Genomic DNA, 15,302 nt, shown 5'->3' with positions numbered 1-15,302 from the left:
CCAAGGTCACCTTGTGTGCACTGGAATAAGCATGCTCAGTGGATACTAATGTGTATGTGTGCATGAATGTGTTTACAGGCCGCTCTGATTAGTGGCTGAGTGTTGATGGCCTTGAGTGCAAAGATTGCTGTCGACTAAATCACTTAATGTGCAGGTCTGCATCCATTAACTCTTTTACACACGCACACACGACTCCACATCCGAAAAAAAACTTAAATAGGTTTTTCTTCTCCTTCACTATTTTTTCGTCTACTCCAGTGGGGCTTTGTTCTCCCACGGTCCTTTTTTTTTACTGTGAACTCAAAAGCAAAAGCTTTCTATAAACAAATGTCATGTCCTATTTATAGTGATGTTTGAATATAAGCCAGTGTTTGACATTGTTATTGGTCTGATTGTGGAGTAGTAACCATGTGACTGACCCGTAGACCAGCAGGTTTTTCTCCACTCTGAAGCACTCAGATCTGGGGTAGCCCTGGGCCTTGTCCTGGGGCCGTCTGGATTTGGACGAGGGTTTGCTGGGCTCGTCTTCGTCGCTCTCCAGCTCGGAGAACTCCATCATCTCGTCCTCCTTGGCGCTGCTGAAGTGGCGCGTCTGCTTCCTCACCCGCGGCGTGTCGATCACCAGTGTGTTCTGGAGACAGAGGCAATGGAAACGTTTTAGTCCATTTAGGGGCCTAGGTGTTCATCGCTTCTGGAATAGAGGATCTTTATTGAAAATAAATAATAATAATAATTGGCCAAGAACCTGGTTTCAATTACAGATGGCCTCCAATCCAACAATATGCAATGCGCCTACTGCTTTGCAAGCCGTTTGTAAATATCTCGTATACTCTGACTTCTATGACGAGTGTGAACGCTGACTAATTGGCTATTTGGCCCTGTGTCTCATTCATAAAGCCGTGTATTTTGTTGCCCGGCTCAAACATTAACCGGCATTAATTATGTCGTCTACTGAATTACATTTTTCTTCAATTAATTTGCTTTCCTCCCCCTCTCCTCCTTGCAATTTCATTAATATGCGCAAACAGGGGCAGTAGTTAGTTCCACAATTATCACAGAGCGCTGCAGTCATTTCCATTTGAAGATCACACAATAAGGGAATCCCGGGGGAGCGGGCCGTATTCACGCTCGTAAAGCTGGATTAAGTGTTCCAGTGGAGGACCCTCCACTAGAGAGGGAGCGCAGAGGAAGGAGGAGGAATCAGGGGGGACAGATACACACATGAAAAACAAAATGAACAAATGTGGAGAGGGAAAGAAAGCAAAACATATAAAAGATGCTGGTTAGCAGAGCGCTCAGTGTGTGGAAGAATGTGACTGAGCTTGTGTGTGTCTGTTTCTGTGTGTGTGTGTGTGTGTGCTAGCCTAAGTGATATCTCTGTACCCTCCAGGCATCTGCGCTCTGTTAAGTGGAGCTAAGCAGCTTACACTCTCGCGCTCAAACACACACACCAGAGCAGGGAAACAGGGGTAATTAAGGAAGAGTGGAGATTCCCAACTGTCAATATTAATCTCTCTCTCTTTCCGCTTCCCGAATGATCTTGCCATCTCAGTCTCCCTCTCATTTTACTCCTCTTAGCTTGTGGTGATAGCACTGACAAATGACCAATGCTAGTCACAACTAGACACAACTGTGTGTGTGTGTGTGTGTGTGTGTGTGTGTGTGTGTGTGTGTGTGTGTGTGTGTGTGTGTGTGTGTGTGTGTGACTCTGTACATCAAAGTATTTGTTGGGACAGCATGAAATGTATGTGGCTTTGGCATATATTTTTCCTTGTGCTGCTTTGTTCCTGTGAGTATTGTGTGTGTGTGTGTGTGTGTGTGTGTGTGTGTGTGTGTGTGTGTGTGTGTGTGTGTGTGTGTGTGTGTGTGTGTGTGTGTGTGTGTGTGTGTGTGTGTGTGTGTGTGTGTGTGTGTGTGTGTGTGTGTGTGTGTGTGTGTGTGTGTGTGTGTGTGTGTGTGTGTGTGTGTGTGTGTGTGTGTGTGTGTGTGTGTGTGTGTGTGTGTGTGTGTGTGTGTGTGTGTGTGTGTGTGTGTGTGTGTGTGTGTGTGTGTGTGTGTGTGTGTGCGTGCGTGCGTAGTACCCGTCCATTGACGGCGTCCAGGTCCAGCTCAGCTTTCTTGGCCCATTTCTGCCAAAAGTCTGGATCCTCCAGAGAAATGTCTGTCCGGTTCCCCTTTGCCACAAAACTGGCCTACAGACAAAAGGGGACACGTGTTGGTTAATGCCAGGTTAACGTCACTGACATATTACAGAGCGTGCGTACAATACAGTGTGCACAGCCTATGAGGAAGTATTGCCATAGTGGGTGGTGTGGAGTAAAGCGTGTACCTTAGCGAAGGTGGAGCCCTTGCCCTCGTTCTCGATGGTGATGGTGTGGGTTCTTCTCTGGAGGATCTGGTCGATGTCCTCCTCACAGAACTTTGAGCCTTCGTCCTCCTCGTCCATCAGAGCTCCATACGCTCCCTTTCTCAGAAGGTCCTCCACCTCCTTCTTAGACAACTGCTGCACCTGGAAGACAAACAAACAGGGTGTTAGTGGGTATACAAATACTGAGTGGAAACAGAAAAATCCCATTTATATATTTTGTGCTTGTAGGTATACTCTGATTTTGAGGTTTGAGGTCTGAATACAGATCGAAGAACATTGTGTGAGTGTGTGACCCACCATATGAACTATCCTTTTAAAAATGAGGGCACTGAGCATGTTGACATAAAAGATGGACTCAGTGAATTCTGGAGGAACTCGTTGTCAAAAAACTGTCAAAATCAGTCAATATCTCCTCATGATCCGCCATCTGTCCGTACTATACGTGTGCTTTGTAAAAATCAAGTATTAATACACAGCCTAGACTCTATAAAAAGGAAGTTGCTAGCAGCCACGATGGGCATCCTTTGTTTACATACCTGTTGACAGTGGCAGTGCCTGCTCCCTCTCAAACTTATCCTTTTTTGTTAGATTTAATTGAGTACTTTGTTATCATAATTATTATTATTAATTTATATGTTGATTGTTCGAGTGAATTCAAAAATCAAATCAGAGCTTAGGCTGGATGGATGGGTCAAATGAATTGATGTTGATCCAGGGTCACTGACTCCACCTTTAACAGAGATTGTACAGATATGTGTGTCTCACATTGCTGTTGGCGTTCTCCCGTCCACTCATGCTCTGGAGCACAGCCCTGTCCAGACCCAGCTTCAGACTGGCCTTGTCGAACATCTCCCTCTCGTAGCTGTTCCTGGTGATCAGACGGTAGATCTTCACCGCCTTGACCTGCCCGATACGATGACACCTAGCCTGGGCCTGGGAGGAGGGGACAGACACCAACATTGGTTTTAGCACAAAATACATTAGACTTTTCATGTCCGTCCACAACGGCTGTGTATAGGCAAGGACGTCACGACATGATATATCCCGATACGATGCACATTGCGATATGCATACTGGGTTATAGAGTAGGGTAAAGTTAGAGTAGATGTAGAATAGAGTAGATGTAGAGTAAAAGTAGAGTAAATATGATTTAGGCCATTATGCTATGAGGCTAACTAATAGCTTATGAAAAGGTGAGGTTACCTGCAGGTCGTTCTGAGGGTTCCAGTCAGAGTCAAAGATGATGCAGGTGTCTGCAGCGGTCAGGTTGATGCCCAGGCCTCCAGCTCTGGTACACAGCAGGAACACAAAGCGATCAGAGTCCGGCTTGGAGAAGCGGTCGATGGCGGCCTGTCGCAGGTTACCCCGAACCCTGCCGTCTATACGCTCGTAGGGATAGCTGGACAGAGAGAGGGGGAGGACAGAGGGGAGTTATTTTCCGTTTCATTTATATCACATCAATCAAAAAGTGTTTTTAAAGGTGCTATATAAATAAAGATATTATTATTATTATTGTCAGTGTGCTCACCGTCTCTGGATGAGGTAATCCTCCAGGATGTCCAGACAGCGGACCATCTGACTGAACACCAGCACCCTGTGTCCGCCTGCCTTCAGCTTGGGCAGCAGCTTGTCGATGAGCACCAGCTTGCCGGCCGCCTGGATCATGGCCTGGAGGGGCATGTCTGGTTGGTCTGTACCGTGGGTCTCCCTGAACTCCTCCGCTATCTTCTCCTCCGCTCCTGGAACAACGGAAGGACACATTTAAAAAGGAATCAGGAATCAAAATGGGAAAATCATTTTTGGAACATGAAAAAGTTCGGTTAGCAGAAATCAAAAATTAATAAAATGTTGAACTATTCCTTTAATACTTTAGTGTGCGTGTGTGTGTGTGTGTGTGTGTGTGTGTGTGTGTGTGTGTGTGTGTGTGTGTGTGTGTGTGTACCATTAATGAGGTAGGGGTGGTTGCAGCATTTCCTCAGCTCCATCATGGTGTTGAGGAGGTTGGGGACATTGCCTGCCCCCCCTCCTCCTCCCCCTCCCCCTGCCACTCCTCCTTTGGACAGGAAGGCAAAGTTCTTCTCCAGGATGGCCCGGTAGTACTTCTTCTGGATGTTGGTCAGCTCCACCTGAACACAACAATAAACATACAGTTCATTTATCCTTTGTTGAGACTTGAATGTTGGTAACGTCTTATACACACTAGACATGCGACTGTGAGACATATAGCTGGTGAAAGCTCGGTCCTACCTCAATGATGGTCTCTTCTTTAGGGGCCAGGTTCTTCTCCACGTCCTCCTTCAGTCTCCTCAACATCATGGGCTTCAGAATGGCCTGCAGATTTTGAACCTGAGACGCACAGACAACAAGGTTTAAACACATGATTGGGTGTGGGAATTTAAGAGGGCGTGGGAAAGTTTAAATGGACTGCAACCCTGCTCCTATTTTCCCACAGTACAAATAGACCCTGCGAGAGAAATCACATACTCTTTCTTTTGACTATAATACACACTAAAGTACAGAAGAGTTTTAGGGCCACAGGAGAGAGAAAAACATCAGAAATGGAAGATTTTTTTCCCCATTATGTTGAGAAATGTCAAGAATAAAAGACAAATACTCCAAAACGCTATCGGAGTTAGTTGGCATAGTCAGCATACGACAATTGACGTGCAAGTATTGGGACATCCTAAATCTTTTGCTGGCATACTAAATAGTAGGGAAGTATGGGTATTGGAAGGCAGGGAGAGCTTTCCAGTTTACCTGTTCTTCAGTCTTAAGGTCTCCAAACTCAGTCATAAAGGTGGCTTCAGAGGGGAAGCGCTCGGGCTCCAGGAAGTTGAGTAAGCTGAAGAGCTCCTCCACCGTGTTCTGCAGAGGAGTTCCTGTCAGCAGGACTTTGTGCTCCTGGGGGAAGGAAGGAAGGAAGGAAGGAAGGAAGGAAGGAAGAAAGAAAGAAAGAAAGAAAGAAAGAAAGAAAGAAAGAAAGAAAGAAAGAAAGAAAGAAAGAAAGAAAGAAAGAAAGAAAGAAAGAAAGAAAGAAAGAAAGAAAGAAAGAAAGAAAGAAAGAAAGAAAGAAAGAAAGAAAGAAAGAAAGAAAGAAAGAGAGAGAGAGACAGTCAGCCCGCGCACAGTGTGCCAAGAAACTTATATAGATTTCATTTATATGGTGCACCTTATCTCTACACTGTGTCCTTGCACTACTTTTGTGTTTATCTGTGTCTCAGTGTCTCTCGTCACTGGTGTGTTTCTCTTCTATATCTTCTTCTTCTATATTGTATTGTTTAGGAATGTCATGGCCAAATGACTGCTGCTTGGAATTGTTGTGCATGTGATAAGATAAAACCATATTGAACTCTCTTGAACTCTGTTTCACTTGTCTTGACCACTACTCACCATGTCCAACATCCTCAGTCCTTCCAGTAGTTTGCAGCTGCGGTTCTTGAGGCGGTGGGCCTCGTCTATGACCACACAGCGCCACGGCACGTTGCGCAGCTCGGGACAGTCCGTCATGATCATCTCAAAGGTGGTGATCAGCGCGTGGAAACGATACGCTCCTTTGATGATCTTACCCTGGAGGGAGGGAGAGGAAGAGGACAAGAAGGAAGGTCCATAAGAATGTTCAAAACATGCCTGTCCCATATCCCTTACCGAGGGGCCAAACAGTTTTGAGGGCAAAAGTAAAGGGCATCAGCTGTGGGCCACGACAGCTCTGAATTGCGAGCTCGTAAATATACCTTGTTTTACCACTGAGCAGAACAGTTCGGTACGGAACGGTTTGGTAAGGAAAGGTAACCCTAAGGTCTGGTTTGCCTTTCCACCGTCGACCGTAACCTAACCTGGTAAGCAGGGTTTATGCTGGACGACGATAGCCACAGCCAGAACTGTTAAACGGCACTGGCCAAAACTATGTTGACATCATAGAGCCGCGACACAGTGTAGTCTGAGAGGGAAGACACAACACAGTAAACTAAGAGCATAACACAGGACCCTTAACTCTTGCCGAGGTGATAACACATTGCTGTCTATCTCACGCACGGAAATGATGATTCTGTCGACCAATCAACAGACGGCAGTGTGTAGCTCCACCCTTTCGGGATGGTTTGGTACCACAATGAGAGGGTGACAAAAAGAGGGCCTACAGCACAGTTTACTTATTTTGGTACCTTGACAGTGGAAACGCAAATTGAATACATGCCGTGCCAAAGTGCTCGATGGAAAGGAGGGTATAGAGGCTCAAGATAAAATTGGACTTGCGGAAGTTCAATCTGTAATGTTGTGCCGGTTTTATTCAGTCAAACCAGGTGTAAAAACACAACAACAAAACACTCCCTTCTATTATCAAATGAGTAATCCGTCTAAGACCTTGAAGCCACGACCATAATAGCTAGAGATAGTCCCCTCTGTGTGTGTAGTGAAGCGGGTGGGACACACTGTCCACAGCGACCTTGAGGATTACCACAGCCCTGGATTAGTAACAAGCAGCTAGCTAAGGACAGTGCTACTACAGCTAAGGAGGGGGGGTCAGACGGACAGCGGTTAGCAGCACTGTACAGCCAGAGCTTACAGTTGTATGGCTTACAGCGAGAAGACTGGAGTAAAGAGCTTAGGCAGCAAGACGGGAGCCCTGTCCAGCCCTGTCCAGCTGGCTCAGGAGAGCTGAAGTTCTGCTGACTGGCTCACACAGCTGCATCTCATTTCTTTCACATCACCTCCTCCTAGTTTCTCTGCTGACGGGGTGTGTTGTCACTGAGGACAGGCCACACGGACTGGCCATACATTTATTTCATATTTTGATAACAGCAAAATGACACTTATTTACTACACACACAAAAGACAAACGCACCCTGGCTCTGATTGCTTTCCTAAGAGATCAAAATGTCAACTCGTGAAAAATTTCCTTTTAGCAATTCCTTATAGTATAACTGATGTAGCACCGATTCACAAATTGTATATTATCAATCATTCATTCACTTAAAAGCAGGTCAACTTGAACTTTTCCGGCTACTACTACTCTGTGTATCGTCTCCTTTCATTCCACAGTCAAAGCCCTGACATGGAGCCCTATGAGCAGCCCTGTGTACCTGTGTGTCTCTGTAGTACATCTCGTAGGCCTGGATGGTCTTGCGGCTGGCCTGGCTGCCGTGGTACACCACAGCGTTGAGCTCCGTCCAGGTCCTGAACTCCCTCTCCCAGTTGGGGATGGTGGAGAGCGGGGCAATGACCAGGAAGGGCCCCTCGATGCCCTTCATGAACACCTCGTTGAGGAATGTGATGGACTGGATGGTCTTCCCCAGGCCCATCTCGTCAGCCAAGATACAGTTACGTCTGTGGAGGGGAAAAAAAAGAACTACAATCTTTAAAAAGGTCCGCTGGGCACTTTGAGAGGAGGGGGGATGGGTGAGGGGGGGTTTATTTCCATTTGCAGAGCCTGCAGCTGGTTTACAAAACACATTCACTCTACGTGTACTTCTTAGTAGTGAATCACTCTATAATCTTAAAATAAATAAATAAAAGTTGAGGCTCCTGGAATCTAACTTAAGACTAGAATATGATTGTAAACAAAACTGGGGGGCCATGCGGCTGTTAACAACAACAGTGAAGCAGTCATTTTCCAGGAAGATGTTGTGTCTTTAAACAGTGTTCCAGGGATCCAGTTTTCTTGAAGAATGTTTGTTTATTCAGCAATGAGAGAATACCATGGAATATGTTCAGTTCTCTGACACACAAAAAGTTACACAGTGCACCTTTAATTTGTGTGACAGAATAAAGATGTTGGTCTAAAGGTTTTTAACAGTGCTATGAGAGCATACATTAAACAAAGCATAAACCACACTATGCTACAGGGCCACTTAATGCCCAGTTGAGACTAGAAATGAGGTGCTACCACATGTACAGGCTGTCTATAGCAGTCAGCGGCTCATGCTAACAACATAAAGTGAAGGGTGACTTACGTGTTGTACCAGTTGAAGGACAGCCAGTTGAGGCCTTCCAGCTGGTATTCCCTGAGTGCGTTGCTGTTCTTGTAGTCTCTGGATCCGTCCAGCTTCTTCCAGTCGGCTACAGGAGGCCGGTCCTAGACAAGCGGAATAAGAAGGGTTAGTACACAGTATTGAGTCTCAGCAATCCCTTACTGTCAGCCTGGTCCTACCAGACCATCGTACTTCATTTCCTTTGTACAGAAGGTCTTGAATCGCTCAATTGACAAACGTGAACTCACTTGAAAGCAGGCGTCTGTTGAAGTTTAAAACTATTGGATCTGCCCAGTGCCACTCTGGATCTGCCGACCAATCGCATAACGTTTGGTCGTGACGTACGTCATGCGCCGGCTTCTGACTACAACTGAAACTGGCGCACGTCATTGTTCTCAGCCACTCCCTCTGTTCGCTGATTGGACCGGTAAAAAAAATCTACGGGAGAAAATTCACGAATATACCGCGGACCCAGACTGACTACTGAAGGGACATGAAAATTGAGCAGGTAGGTAGGCGGGCGGTGCCAGGCTACCTTACTGTAACAAAGGTCAGAGAGGGTTTGACGGACCCATGCAGAGCTCAAAGAGTCATTTGATCAAGTTGACAGTGAATTATTTAACAACTGTTTTGAGAAATCAATGACTTGAGGCTAAAAAGTCAGTTTTCTTTACTGTTCACCCGATTCAAACAAACCTAGGAGGAGGCTCAGAATAGAGGGCTAGATTAGTTAAGTCCCTTTGGTTTATTATATATTTCCCTGAATGGTGCTTTATTGGTGAGTCCCCCGAGCCACACTGGGGCTGAAAATATATGTCTATAAATACATATAATATAAATTCTTAAAACTACAGAGCATTTCCACCACGGTCCTTAAGGAGAAACAGTAGGCAGCAGTTAAATAGACGGAGGCAGGGAGAATAGGGAGTGATGGACGGGAAAGACCACAGCCAGTCAGCTGCTTCTGTTCAGCATTAAACACACTGTTAGTGGTTTGGCCCGGGCCACAAGAGCAGGGTGTGTGTGTGTGTTTTTGTGGGCGTGTGTGTGTGTGGGCATGTGTGTGTCTGTGTGTGTGAGTGGGCGTGTGTGTGTGTGGGCGTATGTGTGTGTGTGTGTGTGTGTGTGTGTGTGTGTGTGTGTGTGTGTGTGTGTGTGTGTGTGTGTGTGTGTGTGTGTGTGTGTGTGTGTGTGTGAGAGAGAGAGTCAGAGAGTGTAAGACCACAAGAACGTGGCCCTGTGGAGAGCAGTTAAAAAGGAGCTGTAAATCTGGAAGAAGGAAGGAGCCGGCGGCAGGCCAACACACACAAACACACACACGCCTATTGGGAGGAGAATGGAAGACACACACAGAGAGCTACTTACCACTTTCTTAGTGTTGGGTGTGCGTGCTGCGATGCGTTCATATTCCTCTATCTTGGACTGGTCGATGTCGGCCTTCAGCTCCCAGGTGGAGTCCTCGTAAGCCAGACTGCACCATTTCACCAGATATAAAGTCACCGTCTGTACACACACAGAGAAACAGGAGGGAGGTTTGGTGAGTGTGAGTGCGTGCGTGTGTGCGTGCTTGCGGCTCAAAGCCCATGAAAGATGACAGGAAGAGATCAAAGCACCTCTCCGTTTTCGTCGGGGCTCTCTGAGATGTCCAGGACACGGTCCACCTCCACATAGTCCGGGTTAAAAGACTCGTCATCCATCTGCAGAGAGGAGCAGAGGGGAGTTTGACTGTCTGCAGCAGGGAGACCCTTTCATATTAATGGGGCTTATTAGGGCCGAGGCCACGGGATCTCATGTTCATACTCAATGATTGAGGAAGACATGTTTATGTGTTTGGAGCGTTTTTTTTTGTTTTTGTTCAAACACTTTTCTACTAAATGGAACCGGCTGTACTATACTGTTTGGTTTTCTACTAGGCCTATGTAAAATAACCTGGTATCTGGTACCTACTCTTTTGGTCCCTACTCTGTTGAGGGAATCCAGGTACTAAACGGTGACATGAAATAATGCAGACCACTGATTGGTCAGAGAGTCATCAATGGGCGGGGCCCTGTCCTGCACAACAAACCAAGCCAAGATGCAAGCGGTCACAGTTTATGAGCTTGTTGTCGAGTAGAGTATAGCAGAGTAAAGCTGGTACTATGTGATGTAAAAGCACCATTAGGTCAGGCCCTGGTTAATGGGCTAATTGTAGTGCAGAGTTCAGGGCTTACCTCGGTTATAAAGCTGTTGAGCATGAGCTGCTTGGCCCGATACCTCTTGACCTTCTGATGGATCCTCTTGTCCTTCTCCAGCTCCTCCAGGTCGGCCCAGCGACAGTGGAGGTACGAGCTGAGACACAAGACACACTCAGTGGACCATATCTCTCATATCAATAGCAAAGAGTACAGGAGAACACAGCTGCTAGTAAAGATGAAAAGCCCTACTGTCAAACACTACAGAGGTGGACAGGGGGGAAGAATGGGTCATAACTCACAAGCCCTTGAACTTGACGTAGAACTCCTCCACGTCCACTTCATCCCCCGACTCCAGCTGGGGAAAAGAGACAAGAAGAGAAAAAGTTCATATTCAGAGCAAATATAGCGAGTGCATGGTGGAAGAGCAGAAGTGGCTTCTCTTTGTTCTACAGCATGTGGTTGAATTAGTGAAGCGGTGCAGAAGGAGCCTGCAAACCAGTTTCACACCGACGTGTCAGTCAACAGAGTGAGTCTCCCTGCCTAACACCCTCACTCTGGGGAGGGGAGGGGGGGGGGGGGGGGGTATTGCTTCATTCACATCTTGTCAAGCTTCCAGATATGTGTGTTTTGGATATGTCCAATGTGGATCAAGTAGCCACATTGCATTTCATGGCGAGAACAAATGGACACATTTAATATCAAGAAACCCATTAATAGTCGGGGTGTGAAAAAGGGAAAATACCCGAGCAGCAGTTCCTTGAAGCGCAGCCATCCACTTCCATTCACCCTTACTACTGTAACAAACACACACACACCCTCCACCATGCTACTACTACTGTAATGCCATGAATCATCAATCACACACCCCGCCTGAGGAAACGCTAGCCTGCCGTCTGGCGTAGCTAGCATTGTGGTTTTGGATGTGTGCCAAGCCCGGGGTCAACTCTGAATGGAGCTGTGTGTGTGTGTGTGTGTGTGTGTGTGTGTGTGTGTGTGTGTGTGTGTGTGTGTGTGTGTGTGTGTGTGTGTGTGTGTGTGTGTGTGTGTGTGTGTGTGTGGAGGAGGTGGGGGGGGGGCATTGGCAGCTGGCTAGCAAAGGAAAGTTGGCTGGTGACTATATGTGCGTGAGTTGGCTCAGGGAAGAGCTTTCTTTAGACTCGTCGTCTAAAACAAAGCTGGGCAGACACACTCAGTCAGTCAGTCAATCAAGACACGCACACTCCGAACGCACACACACAAACTGAAATACAAGAACTCTTGTCTCCGCTTACCGAGTGAATACATGCGTGTGTGTGTGTGTGTATGTATGTATGTATAATCTGCTTAGGCCAGCTGTGGAGCGGCTAATCAGATGACGTAAACCATGACTCGAGCCAGTGTGTGTCTGTGTGTGAGTCGCGTGTGTGTGTATGTGCTGTCTGCGTGTGTATGCGCTGTGTGCGCGCGCGCGCGTGCGTCTCACCTTTTTTTTGCCGATGCGTTTGGCCATGATCTTCTCCACAATGGGCCCTTCAATATCAGCCACATCCTGGAAACACACACAATAACCAAAGTGTTACAACATGATCCAGCCTCATCCGACATCCAACTGCAAAGTCACAATAAAGGCAAAAAAAATCTCATGGTAGACAACGCCATAGTTGATATCTGTGCATCTCTACCATACCATTTAACTGTGCTAGCTTGAACACATTTCATTTGTCAGACCACATGGCCATTCACAGTGACTGAAGCAATAGCGTTAGGTGTACCTGTGATGGGGACTTGGATGTTGGTGAGTCGTCTCCACTGTCGTTGTCAGAGATCCTGAACTCTGGGTCCTCTGTGTATCTCTTCCTCTTCACCTGACGGCTGGAGCGACGCTTCTGGTGGACACAGGCAAGAGTTTTGGACATTAGATAGACCCTGCGTTCCAAATCACATAGCTTTTCTTTTTACTACACTACATACTAAAGTACAGAAGAGTTTGAGGGCCACAGGAGAGAAAAAAATAACCAACTGAGCTAAGGGCGCCCCTACTTTTACTCATTTATTTCATCATAACATTGCGCCTTGATCTTGCCTCTTGCTTTTATATCCGTCTCATCCCCGGTTGTTTTCATACGGAGGCTCCGTTGATGTGACGTCACTTCAGGTGCGCACTGGATTATGGGTAAGAATCGCCCAAATAGGATGCTGTTTTCAACACTAAAAATCTCGGGCCGGATGTGGTAGACATCCGGGTCTTTCTAACCATCCTAAATCTGGACACAAGAATCGGGACATCCTAAATCTTTTTTCTACCATACTAAATAGTAAATAGTATGCGATTCGGAACGCAGGGTACATGGCTGTGTATGCTTCTCATTCAGCAGGCCATCCTCTTGGAAAAACAGACTTCATTTTCATTATTCATTCTGCTCTTCCATATGGTCCTCCATATTGACTTTGAAGAGAACGTCACCCAATTTGGTCGGGGCTGAAAATGTTGCCAAATAATGTGTTAAAAAAAGCCCTGTAATGCACAAGCTAAAGAGGTCACACTGCTGCTAAGGTGCTTTCCTTGTTTGAATGAGAGCCACAAAACTCTTTATCCAGCTAATAGCCAGATGCCGCTCTGTTTACACATGGCCCACATTATTCCATTTGTACGGGGGAAAAAATTGAATCTGTTTGAGGAGGGGATACACAGGGGAGTTCAGGCTTGTTCCTCCAAAACAGACCCTTTGATACATAACCAGCACTTGTAAAGCACAAGTGTGTAATGCATATCGTTAGCATCATAGCACAATTGCCTAAATCATATTTACTCTACCTTTACTCTACATCTACATCATATTTTAAGGGTCATAGAGTAGGGTAAAGTAGATGTAGAGTAGAGTAGATGTAGAATAGAGTAAATATGATTTAGGCAATTATGCTATGAGGCTAACGATATGCTTTTGTGGATTGCTTTAAAACTGTCATATAAAGAAAGAGAAGTATGCAAGCAGGTGAATAGTTGCATGATGTAAACTTGGCATTAAGACCCTGTGTGCTTGGTCTGTCAACAAGGGTTTGGTTTACAACACAAACAGTGGATGTGCCCCTGGCTCCCTGTCTTTACATCTATGGCTTTCTGCTATATTGCTTGGTGTCCTGGAACTATGCTGCAATGTTTTTGAGTAAGATTCCAGCAACTTTCCAGCACAAAATTAAAAAATGTCAAGGAAAAAGAAGATATCGTTAGCCTCATAGCATAATTGCCTAACTCATATTTACTCTACTCTACTTTTACTCTACATCTACTCTATTCTACATCTACTTTACCCTACTCTATAACCCTTAAAATATGACTTAGGCAATTATGCTGTTAGGCTAACGAAAAGTAGATGTAGAGTAGACATAGAATAGATTAGATGTAGAGTGAAAGTAGAGTAAAGTAAATATGATTTAGGCAAGTATGCTATGAGGCTAACGTTATGTGGAACGTTGAATCAAGCTTTGCAATGGGCTGCTATGTGTGTGTGTGCATGTGGTACCTGTACCCCTTCGTCGTCGTCATCTTCAGGAGGGGAGGGGGGTGGAGACTTCACCTCCACCTCCTCGCTGACTGACGGCTCTCTCTTCCTCTTAGAATCCTTCTTAGCAGCACTAGCCCCGCCCTCAGACTCCACCTTCTTACTGCTGGGAGAGAGCAGAGGAAAACAAGACCTTAATATTCACTCAGGTAGAAATAGTGGCTTAAAAAACATCTTCACAAATGTTACCTCTTTTACAGTTTGTAGACTACGGATCATTCACGTGTGTGTGTGTGTGTGTGTGTGTGTGTGTGTGTGTGTGTGTGTGTGTGTGTGTGTGTGTCTCCCTGTCTGTCCCAGGGCGGTCGCCATGTTTGATTTATCCATTTAGAAATCATTAGTGTGCCTCAGGCTCTGGCACACAAGGGGTTAATATGATGAAAGAGTGCGAAGAGGAGGAGGAGGGAGGGATGTGGAGAGAGATACAGGCACATGGAGGGAGTGAGAGGGAGACAGGCAGGCAGACAGGCAGGCAGGCAGGGAGAGAGAGAGAGAGAGACAGAGAGGCCCCAGCTAGGGGAGGGGGGAGGGGTTGAAAGGCCCCAAGGCTTCCTCTAATCTCTGGCATGGAAAGAAAGAGGAGCTGGCTCTATCTTTGACACACACACACACACACACACACACACACACACACACACACACACACACACACACACTCGCAGAGGAAAGGCGAGAGAACACACAGCAGCCCTCCTGTTACTTTACTGCCATAACCAATCACAATAACAGTCAGATAAGATAGAAAAACTCTATCCATCCATCCATCCATCCATCTAACTATCCATCCATCCATCCATCCATCCATCTATGCAAACAGCAATGTGCTCTGTATTCCAAATGCAGAAAGCCCCTATTACAAGTATCAAGTTGATTAACATAATATATTGTTTGAGGAACATAAAAAGCCTCTTTTCCGCTGAGAGGTACAGTTCAGTTCTGTTTAATTATAATGATTAAATCATTTATTATACACCGTCAAAGCTTGGGTAGCGTACCAAAAAAAAAACGGAACATACCCATTTTTTCCCACGGGAACCAAACCGAACTGTACTGCTTAGTGGAAGCAAGGCTTTGCTAGTCTTGTTTGGGACTGCACAACTGCATTAGCAGACATACTTTTCCATTCCAGAAACTAAACACACCATTGTGTAACATTCAGACAGCCTTTGAGTCTTAAAGTCCCATAACAGTTGAGAAATAGAAGGAGGGAATTCAATAACGGTATCATCTTCTTACATTGGCCTCCGTCCAACAA

General features: G+C 46.0%; 1 protein-coding gene across 1 annotated transcript in view; it reads right to left on the bottom strand.

Annotated features, from left to right (window-relative positions):
* The window catches only part of chd7 (chromodomain helicase DNA binding protein 7), an 81,802-nt gene that overhangs the window by 20,754 nt on the left and 45,746 nt on the right, over positions 1-15,302 (bottom strand). The window contains exons 5-23 of the mRNA XM_080034402.1: positions 14,015-14,153; positions 12,260-12,373; positions 11,971-12,036; positions 10,808-10,863; positions 10,545-10,662; positions 9,948-10,031; positions 9,700-9,837; positions 8,317-8,438; positions 7,447-7,690; positions 5,759-5,935; positions 5,126-5,269; positions 4,616-4,714; positions 4,311-4,494; positions 3,897-4,107; positions 3,572-3,767; positions 3,134-3,301; positions 2,330-2,509; positions 2,082-2,192; positions 420-631 (exon numbers count right to left, since the gene is read on the bottom strand). Of these exons, the coding sequence (XP_079890528.1) occupies positions 420-631; positions 2,082-2,192; positions 2,330-2,509; positions 3,134-3,301; positions 3,572-3,767; positions 3,897-4,107; positions 4,311-4,494; positions 4,616-4,714; positions 5,126-5,269; positions 5,759-5,935; positions 7,447-7,690; positions 8,317-8,438; positions 9,700-9,837; positions 9,948-10,031; positions 10,545-10,662; positions 10,808-10,863; positions 11,971-12,036; positions 12,260-12,373; positions 14,015-14,153 (2,763 nt within the window). The remainder of the gene's footprint in view (positions 1-419; positions 632-2,081; positions 2,193-2,329; positions 2,510-3,133; positions 3,302-3,571; positions 3,768-3,896; positions 4,108-4,310; positions 4,495-4,615; positions 4,715-5,125; positions 5,270-5,758; positions 5,936-7,446; positions 7,691-8,316; positions 8,439-9,699; positions 9,838-9,947; positions 10,032-10,544; positions 10,663-10,807; positions 10,864-11,970; positions 12,037-12,259; positions 12,374-14,014; positions 14,154-15,302) is intronic.

The sequence above is a fragment of the Ammodytes marinus genome (assembly GCF_949987685.1).
Source record: "Ammodytes marinus genome assembly, chromosome: 9".
NCBI lineage: Eukaryota > Metazoa > Chordata > Actinopteri > Uranoscopiformes > Ammodytidae > Ammodytes > Ammodytes marinus.
Note: the sequence above shows the minus strand (reverse complement) of the source record. Positions and strands in the feature narration are given on the sequence as shown.